The sequence below is a fragment of the Camelus bactrianus genome, chromosome 6 (genome assembly GCF_048773025.1).
Source record: "Camelus bactrianus isolate YW-2024 breed Bactrian camel chromosome 6, ASM4877302v1, whole genome shotgun sequence".
Taxonomy (NCBI): Eukaryota; Metazoa; Chordata; class Mammalia; order Artiodactyla; family Camelidae; genus Camelus; species Camelus bactrianus.
In genome coordinates this window covers 562,709-587,060 of record NC_133544.1, presented here as the reverse complement: position 1 = coordinate 587,060, position 24,352 = coordinate 562,709, and the positions used below count along the sequence as shown (strand labels likewise).

At 58.4% G+C, this 24,352-nt stretch overlaps 3 gene segments (V, D, J or C); all 3 read right to left on the bottom strand.

Moving 5' to 3' along the window:
* Positions 1-387: 387 nt before the first annotated feature.
* LOC141577859 (immunoglobulin heavy constant gamma 1-like) lies at positions 388-1,949 on the bottom strand (the record flags this gene model as incomplete). The annotated part of the segment is given in 2 exon segments: positions 388-1,501; positions 1,797-1,949. Coding segments are annotated over 2 exon segments (237 nt in total), but the record flags the coding sequence as incomplete, so codon positions are not given.
* A 1,204-nt stretch (positions 1,950-3,153) lies between these two features.
* On the bottom strand, positions 3,154-20,775 carry LOC141577858 (Ig gamma chain C region-like). The segment is given in 9 exon segments: positions 3,154-3,621; positions 3,705-4,034; positions 4,158-4,193; positions 4,509-4,802; positions 7,245-7,315; positions 8,470-8,597; positions 9,280-9,368; positions 19,271-19,461; positions 20,396-20,775. Coding segments are annotated over 9 exon segments (1,848 nt in total).
* A 1,043-nt stretch (positions 20,776-21,818) lies between these two features.
* LOC141577857 (immunoglobulin heavy constant gamma 1-like) lies at positions 21,819-24,286 on the bottom strand. The segment is given in 3 exon segments: positions 21,819-22,927; positions 23,307-23,486; positions 24,227-24,286. Coding segments are annotated over 3 exon segments (324 nt in total).
* Positions 24,287-24,352: the final 66 nt, after the last annotated feature.

Here is a 24,352-nt window from a genome sequence, read left to right as displayed (position 1 = left end):
GAGACTGTTCCTTTGAGATGGAACCACCAGGAGGGACTGGAGCTCAGGGTCTGGCCTCCCGGGAGGACTGAGTCCTGACTCCGGCCCTGCAGCCTAGGCAGCCGGTGGGCACAGTGGCCCTCACGCTCCTCGACCTGGGACGTGCCGCTCCAGGACGGGAGACAATCATTTCTGTGGTTCCAACCCGACTGTGCTGCGTGTTACAGCAGCCGTGCTGACCAGGCGTCCGACACCTGGGACTTGCTGCTGACTCCGCACCCCCAGGGAACCCCAGGGATGGGTGTGGTGGGGGGAGAGCTGGGGCCTGGGGCTGGGAGGGTGTGGAGGGCAGCCAGGCTGTGGAGGCACCAGGGGAGGGGCCGCAACACAGAGCGATTCCCAGACAGCTATGGAATGGTAAAGGATGCTTTATTGTCTGAACAACCCAAAACATGACAAGCCAGAGTCTCCCAACAAAAAACCCAACCAAAGATAAACAGCGCAGAAAGTTCGTGGGTGCCAGACGTTTAGAAAGGATGCACAGCTTCCCAAGCGAGGCCTGGCGTGACCTCTGGCTGTAGCGCCCCCCCTCCCCCGCCACCATCCGGCAGTGGGGCCTGCCCCTCCCCATCCAGGGTCAAGACAGGAGAGGCCTAGGGGTCTCGGGCCGGGATTCCAGTCTGTCGGGCCCCCTCCTCCCGGGGCTCGCCTCTCACCCCACCGCCCAGTGCAGGGTGCTCCTGCTGAACGTGTCTCAGGCCGCTGGCCACGGGACAGGCTGGCTGCGGATACTGCCCTGTTTTGCCAGTGTCCCTCTTGGTCTGTCCAGCGAGGCTGCGTTCTGCCCGTGGGGGACCCTGTCTCCAGGCCCGTCTCTGGGAAGCTCTGGCGAGGAAACGTCACCCCCTTCCTGGCAGAGCTGTCTACTGTAGGGGCCATGGGCCCAGGCCCTTCTCAGAGCTGAGCACTTGGCTGAACGTTGGTGGCACATCCAGAGGCTTCCCTGCTGAGTGAGGTCGGCCGGGGCAGCACTGTTCCAGCAGACATCTCACACAGTGTGCCTCCTTTTTGGAACCGTCCTTGGTCACCAGGCCCGAGAGTGTCCACAGAGAGTGGGCCGTGCCCATTGCCCCGGGATGGCAGCTTCCTGCTCGTCCAGAGGAACCCCAGGGTGCCCCGGGCACTCCCGGTGAGGACAGGTAGACCCCTCAGCTCAGGTTGGTGGTAGCACCTGCTGTCCACTTGGTCCCCTGAAGGTGGGCAGGGTGCAGGGTGTGGTCGGTGGTGGCCGTGAGGTCGGAGGATGGAGGTGCGGGTGAACATGGCCGAGAGTTCAGAGCTGGCAGGGCAGCGGGCGGAGTAGTGGCTGAGCAGCTTGGAGTGATGATTGGGGTACCTCTGAGGCCTGGGGTGGCCGTGGACACCCCCAGAAGACACGCTAGGCCCCCTGCCCGATCATGTTTCTGTAGTCTGGGACGATCGTCCGCTTCAGCTCCACCACCGAGGAGAAGATCCACTTCACCTGCAGGGACGGCGGGTGTGAGCACAGCCGGGGCCCCCATGCCAGCTTCCCCCAAGGACCTGGCCTCCCATCCCGGGGCCTGCCGGCCGCGAGTGTGCTCCGGTGGGGTGGCGCGAGGACTGCGTGGGCATAGCTACGGACAGCGACGTCCCGACAGGGACAGAGAGGGACAGTGAGAGAACAGAATGGACTGGAGAGACAGAGAAGGACAGGGAGGGACAGGGAATGGACAGTTAAGGGGGACTGTGCGGGCACTGTGTGGGGACAGCATGGACAGCTAGCCTGGCCCGCCCACCTTGAAGAGGGTCACTGTGGCGCTGTAGCACACGCTGAGCAGGAAGAGGGTGATGAAGATGGAGATGGTGGTCCACAGCCCGTCCAGCTCCCCGCTCTGGGCCTCGGCACAGCTCTCCTCCTCCAGGAGTGGCTCTGGACAGGGAGGGGGTGGTCAGCTGTGTGACAGGGCGGGTGGGGCACTAGGATCCCCCTGGGGGGCTGGATCAATGGTTCCCTGAGGTCAATCCCTGGGTACCGACCGTGTGTCCCCTATTCCTCCAGCTTTGTCCTCAGTCTTGCCAGGACCCCTTGGGCCATATGTAAGCCTGGCCCGTGGGGGTCCCTCATCCACTCCAGTGCGGTGCCTTTCATGGGGTCCTCTGGGGAGAGGGTGCCCTGACCCCTGCCTTCCCTCCCACTGGAGGTCAGGCCTAGACGGCAGGGGTCTGCAGAGCAGGTCTGTGGTGGGTCCTAGTGCAGGGAAGGGCGGAGGCAACCTTGGGGTGTCCCTGTGTGCCCGAGGGGGTGGGGTGGGCGTGCTAGGGACCAGTGGGGTGTTGGGTCTCTGTGTGTTGAGGAGGGGACGCAGGTGTCCTGGGGAGAGGAGGGGTGGGGGTCTGAGCTGGCCATTGTTGTCAGTGCTGCTGGGGCTTTGAGGAGTGGGGACCAATCTGGTGTCCACAGAGGGTTCACGAGACCCGGCTCCAGGCTCTGGTCTGGCCCTGGGCGGATACCCCATTGAGGACCCAGTGAGCAAGGCTGGCTTGTGTGCAGTTTTGTGGTTGTGCGCTTGTGTTCAGTTGCACAGGCACGTGTGTGTGCGTGAGTTTGTAGGTGGACGAGGGGTGTGCAGGCTGGTGTGCTCCATGAGAGGGCTTTTTTCCTACGAGTCTGGGTGAGTGTCCCCTCGAGTGTACAGATATGGCCCCGAGCACCTCGCCTGCGGGAGGGTGGGGACTGATCTCTGTGTGTCCTGGGAGCAGGAGGCCTGTGCCCCCATCGCCGGCCAGGCGTGGCTCCCATGTTGACAGGGTGTCAGCACGTGGTTTCTCTAGGCCCCGGGGACGGGAACTGCGGGCACAAGGACTTGCCACTGTCCCACAGTTGGGCTTGGACAGAGGGGAATATCTGGGCACTCATTTCCCTGAAGTTCCTTGGGGGGCTCTACCAGATCCCCTCTACACAGTCCTGTCTGAGTAGGTGCTGGCCGGACGCTGGACCCTGGGGAGCTGATGCCTCTGGCAGACCCCATCCCTTGCCTCGGGTCACCCCCAGTTCACTGATGGCACCAAGTTTGTCCTCAGAGCTTGGCCTGCCCCCGCCTCCCGCAGGCCCTGCGAGCGCAGGAGCTCTGCTCGGAAAGAACCATGACAGGGTTGCAGGGCCCCAGGGAGGCACTGGGTGTTTTATTTCATGCAGGCCCGGGAGTTATGTACACAGGGGTGGGGCTCAGGCGTCCACGCGGGACCCTGAGGGCCTCGGGGAGGGGGGTTTGCTGGGGTGCCGGGGTGAGTCTCATTTACCCGAAGACTGGGTGATGGATTTCTGGGTGTAGTGGTTGTGCAGGGCCTCATGCATCACCACACAGGTGAAGGTTTCTCCCTGCTGCCACGTGTTCTTTCCCACCGAGAGCTTGCTGTAGAGGAAGTAGGTCCCGTCGTTGTCCAGCTGGGGCAGCGTGGTGGCGTAGTCGCCCTCTGACTCCGGCTGCCCATTCCTCTGCCACTCAACGTTGATGTCAGCTGGGTAGAAGCCTTTGACTAGGCAGGTTACGCTCACGGTGTCCTTGGCCAGCTCTTCCCGGTGTGGGGCCAGGGTGTACACCTGCGGCTCCCGGGTCTGCCCTGTGGGGACAGGCGTGTCTGTGAGCCCGACGGTCACTCCGAGCAGCCCCACAGGACCCTCCCGCGCCCGTTGTCCGTCCCACCTTTGGCCTTGGAGATGGTCCTCTCGATGGGGGCTGGGAGAGCTTTGTTGTTGACCTTGCACTTGAACTCCTTCCCCGTCAGCCAGTCCTGGTGCTGGATGGTCAGGACGCTGACCACGCGGTACGTGCTGTTGAACTGTTCCTCCTTTGGCTTCGTGTTGGCCGTTCGCACCTCAACGCCATCAATGTACCAGTTGAAATTGACCTCGGGGTCTTCCTTACCCACGTCCACCACAACGCACGTGACCTCGGGCCTCCCAGAAATGGAGAGGACGTCCTTGGGTTTTGGGGGGAAGACGAAGACGGAGGGCCCTCCCGGGAGCTCAGGCTCTGGCAGGGAAGACAGGGTGGGCAGTTAGCTCCTGGGCCAGCCTTCTCCAGGACACATGTATTCCCAGCACGCCAGGGCTGTGGCCACCTCCTTGTTAAAAGGGAGTGGCTTGTCTGACTCACCTGGGCATTTGGGACACGGGCATCCTCCATGCGGTTCTGCAAAGAAAGCAGACAGGAGGTTTCTGGGTGAGGGCGAAAGGTCTGTTGGGGCGGGAATAGGTCAGGGACAGATTTTGGCAGGTCCAGCACCAGCTATGTGCGGTAGAGGTGTGCATCCTGTGCCCACCTTGGACCTGATAGAAACACCCAGAGGACCCCTCACATATCCTGGAAGGCCTCCAGGCGAGGAACTGCTCCTCCTCTGATACTCTGGGCAGAGGTCGCCATCCTGGCATGTGGTTCAAGCCGGGCGGAGGGCTGATCTCGGTCCTGTCTGGGAGTGGACTCCCGCCCTGAGGCCTGTCTACTTACCCACACGCTTGTCCACCTTGGTGCTGCTGGCCGGGTGGGCTACGTTGCAGAAGAAGGTCTTGCCGGTCGAGCTGCTGGTGGGCAGAGTCACTAAGCTGCTGAGGGTGTAGAGCCCCGAGGACATGAAGACTGACGGGAAGGTGTGGACGCCGCTGGACAGGGCACCCGAGTTCCAGGTCACCGTCACCGGCTCAGGGATGTAGCCCCAGACCAGGCAGCCGAAGGCCACCGTGGAGCCAGGCGTGTCCCCGCATCTAGCAGTCAGAGGATAGACCGATGGGGCCTTGGTGGAGACTGCAAGAAAGCAGGCCGTGTGACCACCAGGGCTTCACCCCTGGGAGGGTCCAGGCAGGGTGTCACGAGCCCAGGTCTGGGCACCCCTGAGCCCAGCGCCCACGTGCTTCCAGAATGTCTGCAAAGCAGCTGGCCGGCAGGGCCCTCACCACCTGACGCCTCGTGCCTCTGTAGCTGTGGGTCAGCGCTGGGTGATCACCTGGGTGACAGCCCCCCAGGTCCCTGACCTCCTGCAAGTGCCTGGCCTGACTGAGCCCTGTGTCTGAGTCCTGACCAGTGCTGCCTGCTCCTGGCCAGCGTCCGCTGGTCCCCTGAGCTCACCGTCCTGCTGCCCCAGCCCGGCCCTGCCCTGGGTGAGCGGGCCTCTCCTTGGCGTGGTGGGCCTCCACCACCCAGAGCCTGCTCGTGGCCCCTTGCCTGGCCTGCTCTTTGCCCTCCGCGCCCGTGTCTTCTGGGTCAGCTCTGCAGCCAGAGCACCTGGGCCCTGGCCCCTGGCCCCCTGGACCCTGGCCCCTGGCCCCCTGGCCCCTGGCCCTGCAGGCCTCCTCCTTGGCCCCTCCCCTTTCATCCCTGTTGCCTCAGCCAGGCTGCGGAGTCTGTGCCTCAGGGAGCTCCTGTCCCTCTTCTGGTCCTCCAGCTGGAGCCCCTCAGCTCACTTACCCCTCACACCTGGGCCCCTGACGCCACCCCAGCTTGTAGCTCCCATGTCCCTGTCCTCTGACCTCAGCCCCCTGCTCACTGGCAGCCTCTGAGACCCTTGTCCCAGGAGACACTGGCCAGGAGCAGCCGTGGCCCCTCTGACCATCCCCACAGCCGTCAACCTGGCTCAGCTCCTCGTGTGGCTGTACTTTAGATCCGGGCTTTAATCCGCTAGCTACAGGGGAGCCCCGCTGTTGTGTTGACCCTTTGCTCATTCTCACAATTACAACTGGCTTCCTGGACCTCTGTAAGCTGCCTCCTGCCCTCCCATTCCCCTGTTCAGCAATACAAGCTCTACCAGCTCCTTGGAGTTCCTCAGGGCTCTCCTGTACCTGCCTGCCCCCAGCCTACAGGTCATAGCTCTGATTGTTCCTTGGAGACCCTGTGGCTGCTCTCTGGTCTCCCAACCCTCTGCTCCTCTGTAGAAGCTCAACCTGCTACCAGGAACCACTGGTGCTGCCCTCTGCCCACCCAGCCCTCTGCTCCCCTGCAGACGCTCAACCTGTGCCCTGGAGCCCCTTGGGGCTGCCCCCTGCCCTCGCAGCCCTCCGCTCACTTGCATAAGCTCAACCTGCTCCCTGGAACCCCTGGGACTGCTCCCTGCCTTCCCAGCCCTCTGCTCCCCTGCACATGCTCAACCTGCTCCCTGGAGCCTCTGGGGCTGCTCCCTGACCTCCCAGGCTTCTACTCTCCTGCAGAAGCTCAACCTGCTCTCTGGAACTCCTGGTGCTGCGCCCTGCCCTCCCTGCCCTCCGCACCCATGCAAAGCTCACCCTGTGCCCTGGAGCCCCTGGGGCTGCCCCCTGACCTCCCAGCCCTCCGCTCACCTGCACAAGCTCAACCTGCTCCCTGGAAATCCTGGGGCTGCCCCCTGCCCTCCCTGCCCTCTGCTCCCCTGCATATGCACAACCTGTTCCCTGGCGCCCCTGGGGCTGCCCCCTGCACTCCGAGGCCTCTGCTGACCCTCACGAGCTCAACCTGCTCCCTCGAGCCCCTCGGGGCTGTCCCCTGATCTCACAAAGGTCTGCTCCCTTGGAGAAGCTCAACCTGCTCCCTGAAACCCTTGGGGCTGCCCCCTGCCCTCCCAGCCCCTTGTTCACCAATACAAGCTCTACCAGCTCCTTGGAGCTCCTCAGGGCAGTCCTGTACCTGCCTGCCCCCAGCCTACAGGTCATAGCTCTGATTGCTCCTTGGAGACCCTGTGGCTGCTCTCTGGTCTCCCAACCCTCTGCTCCTCTGCAGAAGCTCAACCTGCTCCCTGGATCCCCTGGGGCTGCTCCCTGCACACAAAGACGTCTGCTCCCCGCCCTCAAAGACGTCTGCTCCCCTCTGAAGCTCAACCTGCTACCAGGAACCACTGGTGCTGCCCTCTGCCCACCCAGCCCTCTGCTCCCCTGCAGACGCTCAACCTGTGCCCTGGAACCCTTGGGGCTGCCCCCTGCCCTCCCAGCCCCTTGTTCATCAATACAATCTCTACCAGCTCCTTGGAGCTCCTCAGGGCAGTCCTGTACCTGCCTGCCCCCAGCCTACAGGCGGAAGCTCTGAATGCAACCTGGAGCCCCTGGGGCTTTCCTCCTGCCCTCCTAGCCCTTTGCTGAGCTGCACAAGCTCAACCCCCTTCCTGGAGCCCCTCAGGGCAGCTCCCTGCCCTTCCAGCCCTCTTCTCCCCTGCACAAGCTCAACCAGCTCCCTTGAACCCCTGAGGCTTTCCCCCTGCCCTCCTGCCCTTCAGTGGCCTCTCACCTGCACCAACTCCATCTTCTCTTGAACTCCAAGTTAGCTTCTGGCCCCCGTCCACCCCCAGGCTTCTGCTCCTGTGCACGAGGTCCATGTGATTTCAGAGCGCCTGGGGCTGCCCTCCTTGACCTCCAGGTGTTCTGCCCCCTCTTACATTCAGCCTCCGTGACCTTTGTCCCTGGTGCTGGCCCTTGGCAGCCTCTGACCTTCTGAGTCAACGCAGAGCCCTCAGCCTAGTTCCGCTCCACTCCCTGAACCCTGTGTTAACCCCAGGACTGGATTCTCTCCCTAGAGTCCCACGCGGGTGCCCTCCCAGCAGGGCTGGCTTTTCTCCCTGGAGTCCCACACTGGTGCCCTCCCAGCAGGGCTGACTTTCTCCCTGGAGTCCCACCCTGGTGCCCTCCCAGCAGGGCTGACTTTTCTCCCTGGAGTCCCACCCTGGTGCCCTCCAGCAGGGTTGTTTTCTCTCCCTGGAGTCCCATCCTGGTGCCCTCCCAGCAGGGCTGGCTTTTCTCCCTGGAGTCCCACCCTGGTGCCCTCCCAGCAGGGCTGGCTTTCCTCCCTGGAGTCCCACCCGGGTGCCCTCCCAGCAGGGCTGGCTTTTCTCCCTGGATTCCCACCCTGGAGCCCTCCCATCAGGGCTGGCTTTTCTCCCTGGAGTCTCACCCTGGAATCCCTACCAGCAGGGCTGGTTTTTCTCCCTGGAGTCCCACCCGGGTGCCCTCCCAGCAGGGCTGGCTTTTCTCCCTGGAGTCCCACCCTGGTGCCCTCCCAGCAGGGTTGTTTTCTCTCCCTGGAGTCCCACCCTGGTGCCCTCCCAGCAGGGCTGGCTTTTCTCCCTGGAGTCCCACCCTGGTGCCCCCCAGCAGGGCTGGCTTTCTACCTGGAGTCCCACCCTGGTGCCCTCCCAGCAGGGATGGCTTTTCTCCCTGGAGTCCCACCCGGGTGCCCTCCCAGCAGGGATGGCTTTTCTCCCTGGAGTCCCATGCTGGCCCCCTCCCAGCAGAGCTCCTCGTCCTTGGGTACCTTAACCCTCTTTTGTGTCCCCAGTGTCCCCAGAAGTCTCCCCTGGTCCCTGGACCTTCCAGGTGGTGGGACGGTTGCCTGTGCCCACCAGCTCCCAGCCTTCACCTCAGCTGCTCCTGGAGCCTTGTGGGGTCCCTGAGGTGGGGCCTCCCCTCCAATGCCCCCTGCGCTCCCTCTGCCCCTGCTCCTCTTGGGCTGCACTCACCGAAGGTGGAAGCCATGGAGGTGGCTCCCCTGCAGCCTGGGTCTCCGTGCTGCCGCCACCCCTTCCCTCCTCTGGCCCCAGGCACCTGCGCTCCTCCAGGCTGATCTCTGTGCCTGCAGCCCCAGTTCCTAGGATTTCTTGGCTGGATTCCCGTAGATGTGAGCTGACTGCCCGCAACCCTGCGAACACTAAGAACAGGACTGAAACCGGTGGCACTGCCTGCTTCCTGAAGTTCCCTTTTCTCTGGGTGGTTTCTGTCTCAGATGACCTGGGGGAGTCCAGACGCAGCAGAGGCGCCTCACATAGATGCCTGGGGGTGGGGCGAGTGGTGTCCTGGGACCTTGGGCTGAGAGTGGGAGTCTCGGCGGTCACCTGTTCCCTACCTCCCACAGGGGTGCTGCCCGCTTGGCTGGCTGTTGCCTGGGGTACCCGGCCTCCGCCCTGAGCCCCCGGTCCTCCCAGGGCCAGTGGTCACCTCTTTCCTCTCTGGTGAGTGCGGTGGGCACAGGCCGCAGCCTAACCCCAGCTTTGTCCTGTCCGCCTGCCAGCACGGCCCCTTGGGTGGGCGGCTGTCTTCCTCTGGGTCCAAGCCTCTTCTCTCCCTCCATCCGTGGCTGCATCCCTGTCCCCCATATCTGACCGCAGGGCGGTGTAACACGCAAGGTCAGAGGGAAGCTGTTTCCCCAGCAGCAGCTGTCTTCTGTGCTGCAGAGTTCACGGTGGTCTCTGGGGCTGGAAGAAGGCTGTCTGGCTGAGCAATAGCGTGCAGGCCCTCCACCGCTGCGTGTGCCCCAGGAGTGGGGCGGGGACCTTCAGCTTCTGCTGGCTGGGAGTGCCGCCGCTCACTCCAAGCCCCGTGCGCACCCCTGGGCTGTTCTGTGCCTGCAGCATCAGGGGCCCTGGGGGACAACGCAGTGCCCACTTCAGAAGAGCCGCGGGTGGGGAAGGGGGCTTCCCGGGCACGTGTCCTACAAGGGCTGGGTGGGCGACATGCGTGCTGCGCCCCTTCCGGCCTGCACAGAGCGGAGTCCAGCCCAGGTGCTCTGCTGGGCCCCACAGGACCGCCCGCCACCCCTGCTCTGCTCGCTTCCTCCGGGGATCACCGCCCCTGCTCAGACCCGCTCCGCCACCTTCACTTTCGTCTCCGCTTGTGTCTAGGTCCCAAGATGCATTTGGGGCTGCTTTTTAACAGCGACTGTGAGCCACTGTCATGAGACCTTGTGTCTCCTAAGTTGCTGAAAATGCTTTAACAGGATAAGGAGAGCCTGATTATTCCGAGCTGGTGCAGCCAGGGCGTCCACACCCAGCACCGGGCTTGGCAGAGCCTCCAGGCAGGCAGGGACGCGGGAGAGCTTTGCGGTTTTATTACGTGTATGTACTGTTCAGCGTTACTGTACACAGACACACGTGTGTGACATGTGTTTCTAATACATGTATGCATAGCGTATAATAAATAGTATGTTAATCTATTAAAATATTTTCTGTGTATAGAAAGGTTCTTTAGAGAAAAAGGGCGAGCTCCGTGGTGCGTGATGAGGCGGTCGGCTGGGGAAGCTGGACCAGGGATGAGATGCAGGCGCCCCTGTGATGGCTGGGGGCACGTCCGGCTTTCTCATGTGGGTCCTAAGCCGGACGCAGGGACAAAATGATGGACGCTGTCGGTTATTGGTCACGCCCCTGCTGGGCATGGGGGTGCTGTTACAGGTTGTTCGGCTTCTTGGACTTTCACTGGAGGTAGAGGTCTCACTTCCTGCAGGTCTGCCGTGTGGGGAGCAGGCGGCTTCCTGGGCTGGTTGCTGTAGATGGTCTCCTGTGCATCTCTGTCCTCCCAGCTCAGATCACTCGTGAATCCTGGTCCTCTGAGCACAGATCTGCAGTGCACCCCGGTCCTCCCAGCACAGATCTTCTGTCCACCCTGGTCCTCCCAGCTCAGATCTTTTGTGCATTCTGGTCGTCAAGCACAGAACTGCTCTACATCCTGGTCCTCCCAGCACAGATCTGCAATGCATCCTGGTCCTCCCAGCTCAGATCTCCCGTGCCTTGTGGTCCTCCCAGCTCAGATCTTCTGTGCACCCTCATCCTCCTAGCACAGATCTTCTCTCCACCCTGGTCCTCCCAGCTCAGATCTTTTGTGCATTCTGGTCGTCCAGCACAGAACTGCTCTACACCCTGGTCCTCCCAGCACAGATCTGCAGTGCACCCTGGTCCTCCCAGCTCGGATCCCCATTTCATTCTGCACTCCTGCCTCAACACAGATCTCTAGTGCCTCCTGGCACTCCCAGTACCGGCTGGACAGGGATCAGATGGAGGTAGCTAGAGGTGGAAGCTGCCTGGCTGTCTTCCTGCAGGGCTGATGGACACCTCCCTGTGCACGTTCCCTCCTCTTTGCCAGGGCTCTCACCGTAGGAAGTCTCAGACTTGGCTTGCCCCTTGTCAGGTCGGGGAGAGGCTTGCTCTTGTAGAAGAGGGGGCCAGTTCCCCCTTCCACCTCAGGTTTCTGAAAAAAGCATCTCCCAGAGTGATTAGAAGATAGGAACAGAGGGTGCCCTGGATGAGTACGGGGGCAGGGGGTTAACACTGGGTGTATAGACCCGAACTAAAGGACTTGAGTTGTAGGCAAGGGTGAAGGCAAAGAGAGGGACTTTGTGTCTCTGGTCAGTGTAGCGGGGAAGGTAGGTACGTGGGTTAATGGGAGAGGGAGTGAGGCAGGCTCGCAGGGCAGGCGCTGACAGGTGCTGATAAGGGTCTGCTGTGTCCTCAGGTATCGCCCTGCTTTGCCTTGTAAAAGGCAGGAGGCGGAGAGATTGCCTTGTGTCTGCTTTTTTAATTGCCTGCAGCTCAAAACGACCCTTGCGTCCATGTTGTATGGATTAGACGGACCGTGTGGAGGTGTGCAGGGCTCGGGTCCCCACGCTCAGCTCATGCCTGTGTCAGCAGGCGGCTCCCCCAGCACTGCCTTCTCCAGCGGTCTCCTTGGAGGTATCCGTCTGAACCGTGTAGGCGGGAGGGCAGCTCCTGGGGCTCCTGCTGGGCCACACCCCTGACTTCTCAGCTCCCTGAGCCTGCATCTTTTAATCAGAAAGCCCCCTCCCCGTGCCCCGTCCAAGCAGAGTTTTATGACTGGGGCGCCATCAGTAACACTCAAGCCTGCCCCTCCAGGCCCATCACATGGAGTGTGACGGAGGCAGAGTAGGGATTGGTGTCTTGACTCCTGCTGCACCCTACCTCCCACGGCAGAGACCAGCCTGGGCTGAGACCCACCAGGACGGCAGGCAGGCTGCTTGGCGGGTGCGCCCTGTGCTGGAGCAGGGAGAGGAGCTGAGTCTGTGTTTGGAGGATGGAGCTGTTGACCAGTGCGGGGAGGCTGTGCGTTTCCAGGAGGAGGAAATGCAGGACGGCCCCTGGGCGAGAGCCGCAGACGGAGTTAGCCAACGTGGGGCCAAGGCGCTGGCTGGGCCTTGCTCCCGCCGTTCCCTGGGTGCTGACGCTCTTATCCCAGTGGCTGGCGGCTGATGGGCACGGGAGCCCGCAGCCCCCCTTGGAGGAAGGTGTGGGGAGCGAGAGGGGTCCAGAGGAGTCAGGGAGCAACGGAAGGCTGCGGCCCCGGGAGAGGATTTGTGCTAAACCACTCCCGGGGGCTCACAGGTTTCTCTGCCGCTGAGGTCTGCTGCGTGGGGGGGACAGGAGGGAAGGGGGCAGGGCACCGCCATTAAAGGAATGACACAGCAATTAGCACGGAGACGGTGGGAGACTCAACCCCCAATAGATCTTGAGGCCCAAGATGGTGGAAGAGTTGACTTCCAGTTGGCCTTGAGCTTCATTGTCGGCTCGTTGTAACATACCAGCCTGGTGAATGGCGTGCCCACAGGGGCCAGGACAGTTCTGAGGCTGGCCATAAGGCTAACAAGTGGGTGGTGGCCCACGTCCTGGGACCCCCTGCCCCTTCCCCAAGGCGGCTGGAACGATCCCCCCACTAGTTAGCATGCGACGCTACTGAGCCCATGGGAACCAGCGCCCCCGCTCCGCGTGGCCGCTCTCCCTGCTGAGCGAGACGCCCGCGCTCTGTCTGCGGAGTGTGCCTCTGTCTGAGTAACCTACTCTTCCTGACCCACGGCTTGCTCTTGAGTTCTGCCCCGTGTGAAGCCAAGGACCCTCACTTATGGGGTGCCTCCCGGGGACTCACCTGGGACTGGGGGCACAGCCACCTTCTTGAGCCCCAGTCTCCTGTGTCCCGGGGGCTTCTTCCAGGGCCCACCTGCTCCAAGGCTGTCCCTTGGCTGAGGCTCCAGCTCAGCTGACAAGCTGCCGTCAGGTGTGCGTCCCCCAGCCCCTCACTGAGAAGCGCAGCAGCCAGAGACGAGGGCGTGGAGAGGGTCGGAGAGGGCCGGGACGTGGCTCTGGAACGCGCTGGCTGGCCTGGGCCGCCTCCCTCTGCTCCGTGTGGTGAACTTGGTGCCACAGATCCTGACGGGGGAAGCTCACCCACACGGCCAGGCGAAGCGCAAGGACCCTGGGCAGCACCATATTTTTTCTTACAGGAAGCCAGCGTTTTGTCTCCGAAGGTGGAGAACGGCTCATGCTCCTCACAGCAGGACCGCACGAAGGTGCCTTTCTGAGCAGCTCGAGTGCTGGGCAGCCAGTGAGCAAGCCGAGTGGGGCCGCCCGCGGGAGGGATCCACTCTGCTTTCCAGCAGGTTTGTGACACTTGCTGCCGTTCTAATCCAGGATGCTGTTCCTTCTACGAGGCTCAATCACTTGATGTACCGTTTAGGAGGAAATGCGCTGCGTTGTGAACAGACCCAGTGCGTGTAACTGGACGTTCCCACGTTGTACGTGTGGAAGCACGTGCTTTAGACTTAACTAAGCATCGATGCTGGGCCCTTGAGCTGGCTTTCCAGTGCAGTTTAGACCCCCTCTTCAGGAACGCTGCTGAGTGCCGTGGACCTGCCCTCCCATCCTCTCTGGAGTCAGTCGGCTCCTGTGGGTTGGAAGAAGACTGCGTTGTGCCCCAGGGTGTGTTAGTCTCCAGGGGAACGGAATCCGTAGGATGTACCCCTACCTCTGTGTATACGGTCTGTATCTGTATCTAGAAAGAGATTTGTCGTAAAGAAGTGACTGGCACAATGACGGTGGCTGGAGTCCATGATCGGCCGGGGCGCAGGCAGCTGACGTGGAGAGTTCAGGTCCAAAGGCCGTCTGCTGTCTTCCTGAGAGAGGATGCCTGGAGGGACGTTGTCTGAGATCTTGCCTGTCAGGGGATGCCTTTATTCTACCTTTACACTTTATCCTTGGTTTGGGTGCAAATTCTGTTAGAAATAATTTTTCTGCAGATGGCTGAAGGCCATTTGATTGCATGTCCCCCTCAGTGGCAGAACATTCTAGAAGCACCAAAGGAGCTCAGATAAGGGAGTGACCTCTCGCTGCCCAGGCCCACCTCTGAGAGCTCGCCTGGAGCGAAGGCAACCTAATGGAGAAGGGGCTCTGTTCACCAAGTGGTGGTGGAGCACCTGCATCCCAGCAGGAAACGAGCTGAGGCACATACTCACAGTGGTCATGAAGTTGACTCACAGTGGGTCGTTGACCTCAACGCAAAGAACGGAACCATGGGAATCTAGGTGACCTTGATTCGGCGAAGAGCCAGGAGGTACAACACCAAAAGCGCATTCCACGAAAAAGAAGTCACTAGCTGAACTTAACTGAAGTGGAAAATGCCTGCCTGTGGAAGACACTGTCGAGAGAATGAAAGGCAGGCCAGAGACTGGGAGAATCACACATCTGCAAACCTCGTATCTGATAAAGGACTCGTGTCCGAAATATGCAGAGAACTGTTAAAAGTCAGCAACAAGGAAAGCAACAACCCAGTTAAAAGTGACTAAAAGCCCTGGACAGACCTGTCACCTAAGAAGACTCACAGATGCAGAGAAGGAAGCGCAAGTTTCCTCCACGTCCTACGTCGCTGGAGCCTGTAAGTGAAAACAAGTAAGACCACCACGCAGCTGTTAGAACGGTGGACGTCCAGAAGCAACACCGAAACCCGGCACCTCCCAACGCTGGTGAGGGTGTGGGGCAGCAGGAGGCCTCCTCCGCTGCGGGTGGGTGCAAAACGGAAGAGCCCGTCTGCAGGAGAGCTCGGCAGGTTCTCCAAAATCTAAACCTAATCTTGCCATACAACCCAGCAACTGCATTCCTAGATACTCACCTGTTCAAATGGGCTGAAAACTCATGCCCACCCCAAATCTGCGCAGCGATGTTTATGGTTTATAAATGTCTGCAGGTGCTTTGTTCGTAGCTTAACTCAAACTTGGATGCGCCCAGGATGTCCCTCAGTAGGTGAGTGGATGCATCCAGACAGTGGGATAGGATTTCAGAATAAAAAGGACGAAGCCGTCTGTGAAGAATTGAGTTTTTCATCATTGTATAGCGTCTTTCTGGGTGTCTTATGACTGTTTTTACCTTCAAGTCTATTTTGTCCAAGTGTACCCATCCTTGCTTCCTTTCGTTTGCCTTTCTCATGGAGTACGTTTTTCCATCCCTTCATGACCAGCCTACATGTGTCCTTAAACCTAAAGTGAGTCCCTTGTGATGGCACAGATTTGGACCTTGCTTGTTATCCACTCAGCCGCTCTCTATCTTTTGCTCTGATAATTTAATCCATTTACATTAAAGTAATTGTGGCAGGGAAAGTCCTATTATCACTGTTGTTTTTAATAGTTCTCTGTCTGTCTTGTAGATAATTTGTTCCTCTATTCCTTCTGGCTTCTTTCTTTTGTGCTTCATTGATTTTCTGTGGTGATATTCTTTGATTCTGCTGTGATTCAATAGGTATAAATTTCCAGTTATGCAAAATGAGTTCTATTCTGAGGCTCTGTGTGTAACATTGTGCCTACGGTTTACAACACTGCATTGTGCACCCAGATATTTGTTAAGAGAGTAGATTTCGTGATAAATGTTCTTCACATACGTGTGCTCCTCCCCCCATCCCAATAGACCCAAAGCACAAGGAAACTTCTAGAGAAATGGATATGTCGACTACCTTGACAGTAGTGATGGTTTCACAGGTGTCTGCGTATGTGCAATCTCAGGTGTACCTCGAATATATGCGTTTATTTTGTGTATCAATTGTATCTCAATAAAGCTGTTGAAAAAAGAAGTTAATAGGAGAAGAAATGGGGGGAGGGTATTGATCAATGAATGAGTGTGTGCTTAGCATGCATGAGGTCCTTGCTTCAATCCCCAGTATCTTCATTAAGAAAAATTAATTACCCTCCCATAGTCCCCCAAAATAAGAAATGACCATTAAAAAAGAAGAAGAAATGAGCCATTGAGCCACAAAAGGACATGGGGAAATGAAAATGCACATTGCTAAGTGAAAGGAGCCAACCGGAGAAGGTTATACTGTCTGTGAGATTCCTACTGTATGGTATTTGAAGGAGCTCATCTATGGAGGCAATGAGAAGATGAGAGGCTGCCAGGAGTTTGTGTGGGAGGGGTGGGAAATGAGGAGGTGAGGTACAGGGAGTCTTAAGGCAGTGAAATTGTACTGTGTGTTGCTGAAATGGTGGACCGATGGGCAGCAGTCTGAACAGTGTACCTGATCAAGGCAGTTCCATGGACAGCAGCCTCGGGGCCGCTGGATGCAAATGACATCATGCCTTTGTCAAAACTCATAGAACTGTGCAGATAATAGTGAGCCATGGTGTTGCCTATGGACTTCAGTTAATCATAATTTATTAAGTTGTCTCATCATTTCTGACAAGTGTAGCACACTGGAGATAGATGTTCATAATAGGTGAAACTGGGCGTACGTGTGGAGGCAGTGGAAGTTATGGAACTCTGTGACTTTCTGCTCAACGTATCTGTTAGCCTAAAACTACCCTAAAAGGGCAAAGTGTGTTTAATCTAAAAATATCATTACCCCGTGCAGAGCAGCAGAAGCAGAACCATGGACAGTAGCTGAGAGAGCCTGCTAGTCCGAGTCAGGACCACGGACAGCGGCCTGGAAGGCCTTGGGCACACACATGGCTCAGTCACTGTCTGACGTGGAAAAGGCCTAATGGACAGCAAATGAGCCTCACGTAACGTAAGGTAGTTTCAGAGAAAGAACGCAGTCTGGACCAGCGTCCCAAGACCTTGTGTGTCTCGGGGCAGGAGCCATGTCCATTTTTGTAACCTGAGTCGTCTTCTTGGCCCAATGTCTTGGAGTCACGCCCCACAGAGAAGCATGATTGATCCCCAGTGTTGTGGGTGGAATTTGAAGATGGTTCCTTAGTTTGATATGAATTTGTGTATGTACATATACTTAAGTTAAATACACTTCATTGACAACGTTACATTAGTTTCAGGTGGACAGCATACCAAATGGTGATTCAATTCTTTTAGAGACTACATTCCAGTTGAAGATATCAGAAGCACTGACTCTACTCCCTGTGCTGTGCAATAGTCCTAGTAGCCTATGTATTTTATACATAGTAGTTGGTATTTGTTAATTCCCTGTCCTTACGTAGCCCCTTCCCCCTCTCCTCTCCACGCGGGTAACCACTAATTTGATCTGTCTATCTGTGTGTCTGTTTTCCTGTTGTTATATTTATTCACTTCTATTAATGTTTAGATTCCACATACAAGTGATATCGTAGAGCATTTGCCTTTGTCTGACTTACTTCACTAAGCCTCATACTGCAGAGAACCACCAATGTCACAAACGGCAGAAATCATTCTTCTGCACGGCTGAGCATTATTCCGTCGTGCGTATACATCGTACCACCTGTATCCATTTTCTGCCGACAGACACTTGTGTTGCTTCCGTATGCTGACTCCTGTTCATACAGTTGCTATGTACCTTGGGGTGCATGTATCTTTTCAAATTCTTGTTTTTGTTTCCTTCGGATGTATAGGCAGGAGTGGAATTGCTGGAGCGTGTGATAGTTCTGTCTTTAGTTGTTTTGAGGATACTCCTTACTGTTTTCCCCCGAGGCTGCACCAATTTGCACTCCTGCTAACAGCGACAAGGATTCCGTTTACCCCATCTCTTCACCAATATTTCTTACTTGTAGTCTTTGTGGTGACATCTCATTTTGGTTTTGATTTACATTTCCCTAATGATTAGGAATGTGAGCAGGTTTTCACATGTGTGTTTTTTTTTTTAGTTCCCTCTGTGAGCCCCCCGTTTTTTTGATGTTATATTTTACTTCTTCCTGTGAACTGCTGTTTACTGCAGTCACAGTTAATTTTATGTATTTTATCTTTTAATCTTTTGCTTATTTAGTTGATGGCCCTCAGGCTTTAATTTGCCTTTTAGTGGGATTTGCCTTTGCTGTAAATTCTTGCATCTTGCAATAGCCTGTGTGTTCCCCTCCAGGAAGACCTTTGACGTGTCTCTGAGGGTTGATGAACTGCTCCAGGATTTGCTTGCCTGAGAAGTTCTTGTCTCTCCTTCAGGTGTAAATGACAAATTTGCGGGGTGACACCTCCTCCTAGGTTGTAGGTATTTTCCATCCAGCATTTGTATAGATCATGCCTCTCCCATCTGGTCTGCAGAGTTTCTGCAGAAAAATCAACTGCTAACTTTGTGGCAGTTCCTTGTACGTGACTGTCTTGTTCTCTTTCTGTCTTCAGCATTCTCTCTTTATCCTTAACTTTTGCCATTTTAATTGTGACGTGTCCTGGTGTGGGTCTCTGTGGGTTCTGTTTGTTTGGGACTGTGTGATTCCTACGCCTGGAAATGTCTCTCTTTCTTCATGGTTGGTGCGTTTTTGCCATAATTTCATTAAGTACATTTTCAACTTTTTTCTCTCTCTCTTCTGCTTCTGGGAGCCTGATCATGCCAATGTTAGGACAGTTGATGTAGTTCCATAGATTCCTTAAACTGCTCTCAATTTTAAAAAAGTTGTTCTTCCTTTTGTAGTTCTGACTGGGTAATTCCCATGGTTCTGTCTTCCAGGTCACGTGGGGTCTCCGGTGTCACCTAGTCCCCTGTTCGCCCCTTCCAGTGTTTTAAGTTTTAGCTATTGTACCCCTCTGGTGAGTGGTTCTCTTTTTATATTTTCCTGGTCCCTGTGAAGGTTCAAACTGTTTTCATCTGTTCTTATCCGTAACTTGGTTAGCATTCATATTACTAACGCTCTCAAGCTGCCCTCTCCCCAGGGAAGACCTCCGGGCCCATGACGTGTCTCCCCGTCCCGGGTCCCCTCCTCGAGGCTGCGCTCCAAACCGAGTACCTCTCTTCCCTCCCTACGTGACTCCTCGTGGACCTTTCTTCAGCGCCTTGGCTGTACAGGAGTCTCTCTGCCTGTCTCCATTTTTCTCCAGGGAGACGTGGTCCTCATGTAGATGTAATGTGAATGTGCTCTGTGTCCTTCTGCTCCACCGTCTCCGTCTCCTTCTCTCATAACCAACCTGTACCGGCCGCCCCCACCCTCTTCCGTCTCACATAAGACATGCTAGTGGTGATGCTACATACCTCAGCATATAAGCTGCAGGACACCCAAGACGGAGGTTATTCATCAACACGAGAAGTGAACATCAGCCGAAGATACGTAAGATGGGCAATGGGAGTTCAAGCCTTTCCTGGAGGAGGGTTGGCAATTTTATATTACATCTGAGGTAATTTCCCTGCATTAGGTGGAGACACAAAGTGTATTGCTGCCTTTTAATCGGGAAGCTTAACGTGGTCCACGGTGGCCGACACGCAGTGGGTAGTGCTGTCCTTGTTCTACGTCAGGTTAGCTAAGGCGTGAGCAGCTTTCTTAGCGTTCCCTTCCCTTTGTGTGTCTCTAGGTTAGGGTTGTTCAGAAGAGAAGTTTACACCTGTTGGAGAGCAAACTGTAGGAGCCGTCCTTTGGCTGGGGGGCTGTGCTGCAGCCGTGCACGTTGTCACTGCCCTGCACCCTCACGCCGTCAGCGTGGAGACGCTGCTCCCGCGGCGTCCGCCGGCCTCCGCAGGGGGTCAGCCCTGGGCCAGGCAGGTGTGCAGCTGCAACCTGCTGCAGCCGGTTTCTTCCACAGGGAGGGACACAGGCTCCAGGTCTTCCTGAAGGCGTTCAGATGTTATTGAATGGGTTAGATTTCTCCCGCTTAAAAGGTTTTTTTATCGTGGTAAAAGAATAGGAGTTGCCCCTAAGGAAGTGTACCATGTTACACCTTTCTCCGGGTCTTGGGGACAGTGAGTACATTCATAAAGTGCAATCACGACCACCTGCGTCTCCATAACTCTCCCCGTCTTTACGTGTGAAACCCTATGCCCGTAAACAACACCCCCCGTTCTCCCCCGGCTGCAGCCACTTCTGTGTTTTGTCTTTCTGGGAATGCGGCCACTCGTAATCGCTCACACAAGTGGAATCGCACACGATTCACCGTCTTGCCCCTGGCTCACGGTACGCGTTCCGATGTCCTCCAGGTGCCCCCGTGCTGTCACACACGTCACACTGTTCCTCTTTCTTCAGGGGCAGTGCTGTTCCATTGTACGCTCAGCCCACATCGTGCTCATCTGTCCATCCACGGAAGGACACTCGCGTTCCCGCCTCGTGGTAGGTATTGTCAATGGAGCTGCTGGGAAGTGGGTGTTCAAGTGCCTCTTTAAGACCTGTTGCCTGTTCGCTCGGGTTTATTGTAAGCAGTGGGATTGCTGCAAGTGTGGTAGTTGTTTCTGAAATTTCTCTGAGGGGCTTCCAAACCGTTTTGCACAACGGTAATGCCATTTTATGTCCTCACCAACAGTGCACAAGGGTTTCTTTTCTCCACATCCACGGACACCACACACGGACAGCAATGCAGGTTTTCAAAGCTCAGAGTGGCAGACGTTCCCCTTGGAGTGCGGGAGGAGGGGGCACCTGGTGGGGGCCCAGAGGCGCAGTGGGGTGGCAGCCCAGGGTGTGTGTGTGTGTGTGTGTGTGTGAGATGGGGGTGCGGGCAGGAGAGGTGTGACGCTGACAGGAGTGTGTCAGTGGTCTTGCCCGGGGCAGGGCCCCTAGGGGACAGGAGCAGCAGGAGGCTGACTTCAGGCTCACACCGGTGCTGACCCAGGGGCTCAAGGGAAGGCGTCGGCCACTTGGCTTCCAGGGGCCCAGGAGGGGTTGTGCATGGGGGACACGCTGTGGCCTGATGTTGCCCCAGGGTCAGGACGGGGCCCTCAGGCCTGTTGGGGGGCAGCTGTTCTGGGACTGGTGCTCCTCGAGGACCCGTGGGGCCAGCCCGGTATCGACCGTCCTGGTGTCCCCACGGGAATGTGTGGCTGGAGGCAGATCCGTGGTCCAGGGGATGGAGGTGAGGGGCAGGGCCTGGGGCCGGGCAGGCCTCAGGGACCATAGGCATGTTCAGCTTGTTGTTTAGGTGTTCCGTGTTAGGGAGATTGCGAGTGGGGGAGACCCCCAGGATGGTTTCCGGAGCACCCTTGAGGCAGAGGGTGCCCAGTGTCCTCACGCCTGGCAGGGTCCCTGAGGGCCGGCGATGCTCCTAGACCTGGCTGCCCGCCCCATGGCCTCACCGTCTTTGGTGCGGAGCCCACTGGAGTGAGCAATCCCTGTACTGCATAAAATTCTCGGTATTCCTCTGACTGTCTGTCTGTCTGTCCCCCACAGGAAGCTGGAATGGCCCTTCCCAATGTCCCTGGAGTGCTGTGGCTTTACTGACAGACACTCATTGCTGGTCCCAGCTCCCTGCCAGGAGCCTGTCCTGCTGGCCTCCCCTGGGGCCGTGGAGCCACAGACTCGGCACATTGATTTCGCCCCCTCTGCCCTGACACACTGAAAGGCTCACACAGACACTTGGACATTGTCCAGCCACCCAGGGCTGTGTCCCGTGGATGACTGAGCTCTTCCGAAGTGCTGGCCTGGATCGCCCAGCAGAGCCAACCCTGACCAGGCACTGGCCTCCGTTTCCTGGAGCATTTCCTGCGAAGGGCAGTCTGCTGTGGCTCCTGTGTCTGCCCTCTGGGGAGTGCTGTGTCTCCTACAACCCGGGACCTGAGACTGTTCCTTTGAGATGGAACCACCAGGAGGGACTGGAGCTCAGGTTCTGGCCTCCCGGGTGGACCGAGTCCTGACTCCGGCCCTGCCGCCTTGGCAGCCGGTGGGCACAGTGGCCCTCACGCTCCTCGACCTGGGACGTGCCGCTCCAGGACGGGAGACAATCATTTCTGTGGTTCCAACCTGACTGTGCTGCGTGTTACAGCAGCCATGCTGACCAGGCGTCCGACACCTGGGACTTGCTGCTGACTCCGCGCCCCCAGGGAACCCCAGGGATGGGTGTGGTGTGGTTAGAACTGGGGCCTGGGGCTGGGAGGGTGTGGAGGGCGGCCAGGCTGTGGAGGCACCAGGGGAGGGGCCGCAACACAGAGCGATTCCCAGAGAGCTATGGAATGGTATAGGATGCTTTATTGTCTGAACAACTCAAAACATGACAAGCCAGAGTCTCCCAACAAAAAACCCACCCAAAGATAAACAGTGCAGAAAGTTCGTGGGTGCCAGACGTTTAGAAAGGATGCACAGCTTCCCAAGCCAGGCCTGGCGTGACCTCTGGCTGTAGCGCCCCCCCTCCCCCGCCACCACCCGGCAGTGGGGCCTGCCCCTCCCCATCCAAGGAGAAGACAGGAGAGGCCCAGGGGTCTGGGGCCGGGACGCCAGGCTGTCGGGCTCCCTCCTCCCGGGGCTCGCCTCTCACCACACCGCCCAGTGAGGGAGCTCCTGCTGAAGGTGTCTCAGGCTTCTGGTCACAGGACTGGCTGGCTGCGGCCACTGCCCTGTTTTGCCAGTGTCCCTCTTGCTCTGTCCAGCGAGGCTGCGTTCTGCCCGTGGGGGACGCGGTCACCAGGCCCGTCTCTGGGAAGCTGGAGTTGGGAGACCTCACCCCCTTCCTGGCAGGCCTGGCTCCTGTAGGGGCCATGGGCCCAGGCCCTTCTCAGAGCTGAGTACTCTGCTGACCGTTGGTGGCACATCCAGAAGCTTCCCTGCTGAGTGAGGTCGTCCGGGGCAGCACTGTTCCAGCAGACATCTCACACAGTGTGCCTCCTGTTTGGAACCGTCCTTGGTCATCTGGCCTGATGGTGTCCACAGAGAGCGGGCCGTGCCCACTGTCCCGGGATGCCAGCTTCCTGCTATTCCAGAGGAACCCCAGGGTGCCCCGGGCACTCCCGGTGAGGACAGGCAGACCCCTCAGCTCAGGTTGGTGGTAGCACCTGCTGTCCACTTGGTCCCCTGAAGGTGGGCAGGGTGCAGGGTGTGGTCGGTGTTGGCCGTGAGGTCGGAGGATGGAGGTGTGGTTGAGGACGGCCGAGAGGTCAGAGCTGGCAGGGCAGCGGGCGGAGTAGTGGCTGAGCAGCTCGGAGCGATGATCGGGGTACCTCTGGGGTCTGGGGTGGCCGTGGACACCCCCAGAGGACACGCTAGGCCCCCTGCCCGATCATGTTTCTGTAGTCTGGGACGATCGTCCGCTTCAGCTCCACCACCGAGGAGAAGATCCACTTCACCTGCAGGGACGGCGGGTTTGAGCACAGCCGGGGCCCCCATGCCAGCTTCCCCCAAGGACCTGGCCTCCCAGCCCGGGGACTGCCGGCCGCGAGTGTGCTCCGGTGGGGTGGCGCGAGGACTGCGTGGGCATAGCTACGTACAGCGAGGTCCCGACAGGGACAGAGAGGGACAGTGAGAGAACAGAATGGACTGGAGAGACAGAGAAGGACAGACAGTGGACAGAAAGGACAAGAGGGGAGAGTGAGGAGACAGTGACGGGACTGTGAGGGGACAGGAAGGGGACAGGGAGGGACAGGGAGGGACAGGGAGTGGACAGGGAAGGGGGACTGTGCGGGCACTGTGTGGGGACAGCAGGGACAGCTGGCCTGGCCCGCCCACCTTGAAGAGGGTCACTGTGGCGCTGTAGCACACGCTGAGCAGGAAGAGGGTGATGAAGATGGAGATGGTGGTCCACAGCCCATCCAGCTCCCCGCTCTGGGCCTCGGCACAGCTCTCCTCCTCCAGGAGTGGCTCTGGACAGGGAGGGGTGGTCAGCTGTGTGACAGGGCGGGTGGGGCACTAGTATCCCCCTGGGGGGCTGGATCAATGGTTCCCTTATGTCAATCCCTGGGTACCGACCTTGTGTCCCCTATTCCTCCAGCTTTGGCCTCAGTCTTGGCCGGACTCCTTGGGCCATATGTAAGCCTGGCCCGTGGGGGTCCCTCATCCACTCCTCTGCAGTGCGTTTCATGGGGTCCTCTTGGGAGAGGTTGCCCTGACCCCTGCTTTCCTTCCCACTGGAGGCCAGGCCTAAACGGCAGGGGTCTGCAGAGCAGGTTTGTGGTGGTTCGTATTGCAGGGAAGGGCGGAGGCAACCTTGGGGTGTCCCTGTGTGCCCGAGGGGGTGGGGTGGTTGTGCTAGGGACCAGTGGGGTGTTGAGTCTCTGTGTGTTGAGGAGGGGACGCAGGTGTCCTGGGGAGAGGAGGGGTGGGGTTCTGAGGCGGCCAGTGTGGTCAGTGCTGCTGGGGCTTTGAGGAGTGGGGACCAAGCTGGTGTCCACAGAGGGTTCACGAGACCCGGCTCCAGGTTCTGGTCTGGCCCCGGGTGGGTACCCCGTTGAGGACCCAGTGAGGAAGGCTGGCTTGTGTGCAGTTTTGTGGTTGTGCCCTTGTGTGCAGTTGCACAGGCACATGCGTGTGCGTGAGTTTGCAGGTGGACGAGGGGTGTGCAGGCTGGTGTGCTCCATGAGAGGGCTTGTTTCCTATGGGTCTGGGTGAGTGTCCCCTCGAGGGTACAGATCTGGCCCTGAGCACCTCGCCTGCGGGAGGGTGGGGCCTGATCTCCGTGTGTCCTGGGAGCAGGAGGCCTGTGCCCCCATCGCCGGTCAGGCGTGGCTCCCATGTTGACAGGGTGTCAGCACGTGGACTCTCAAGGCCCCGGGGAC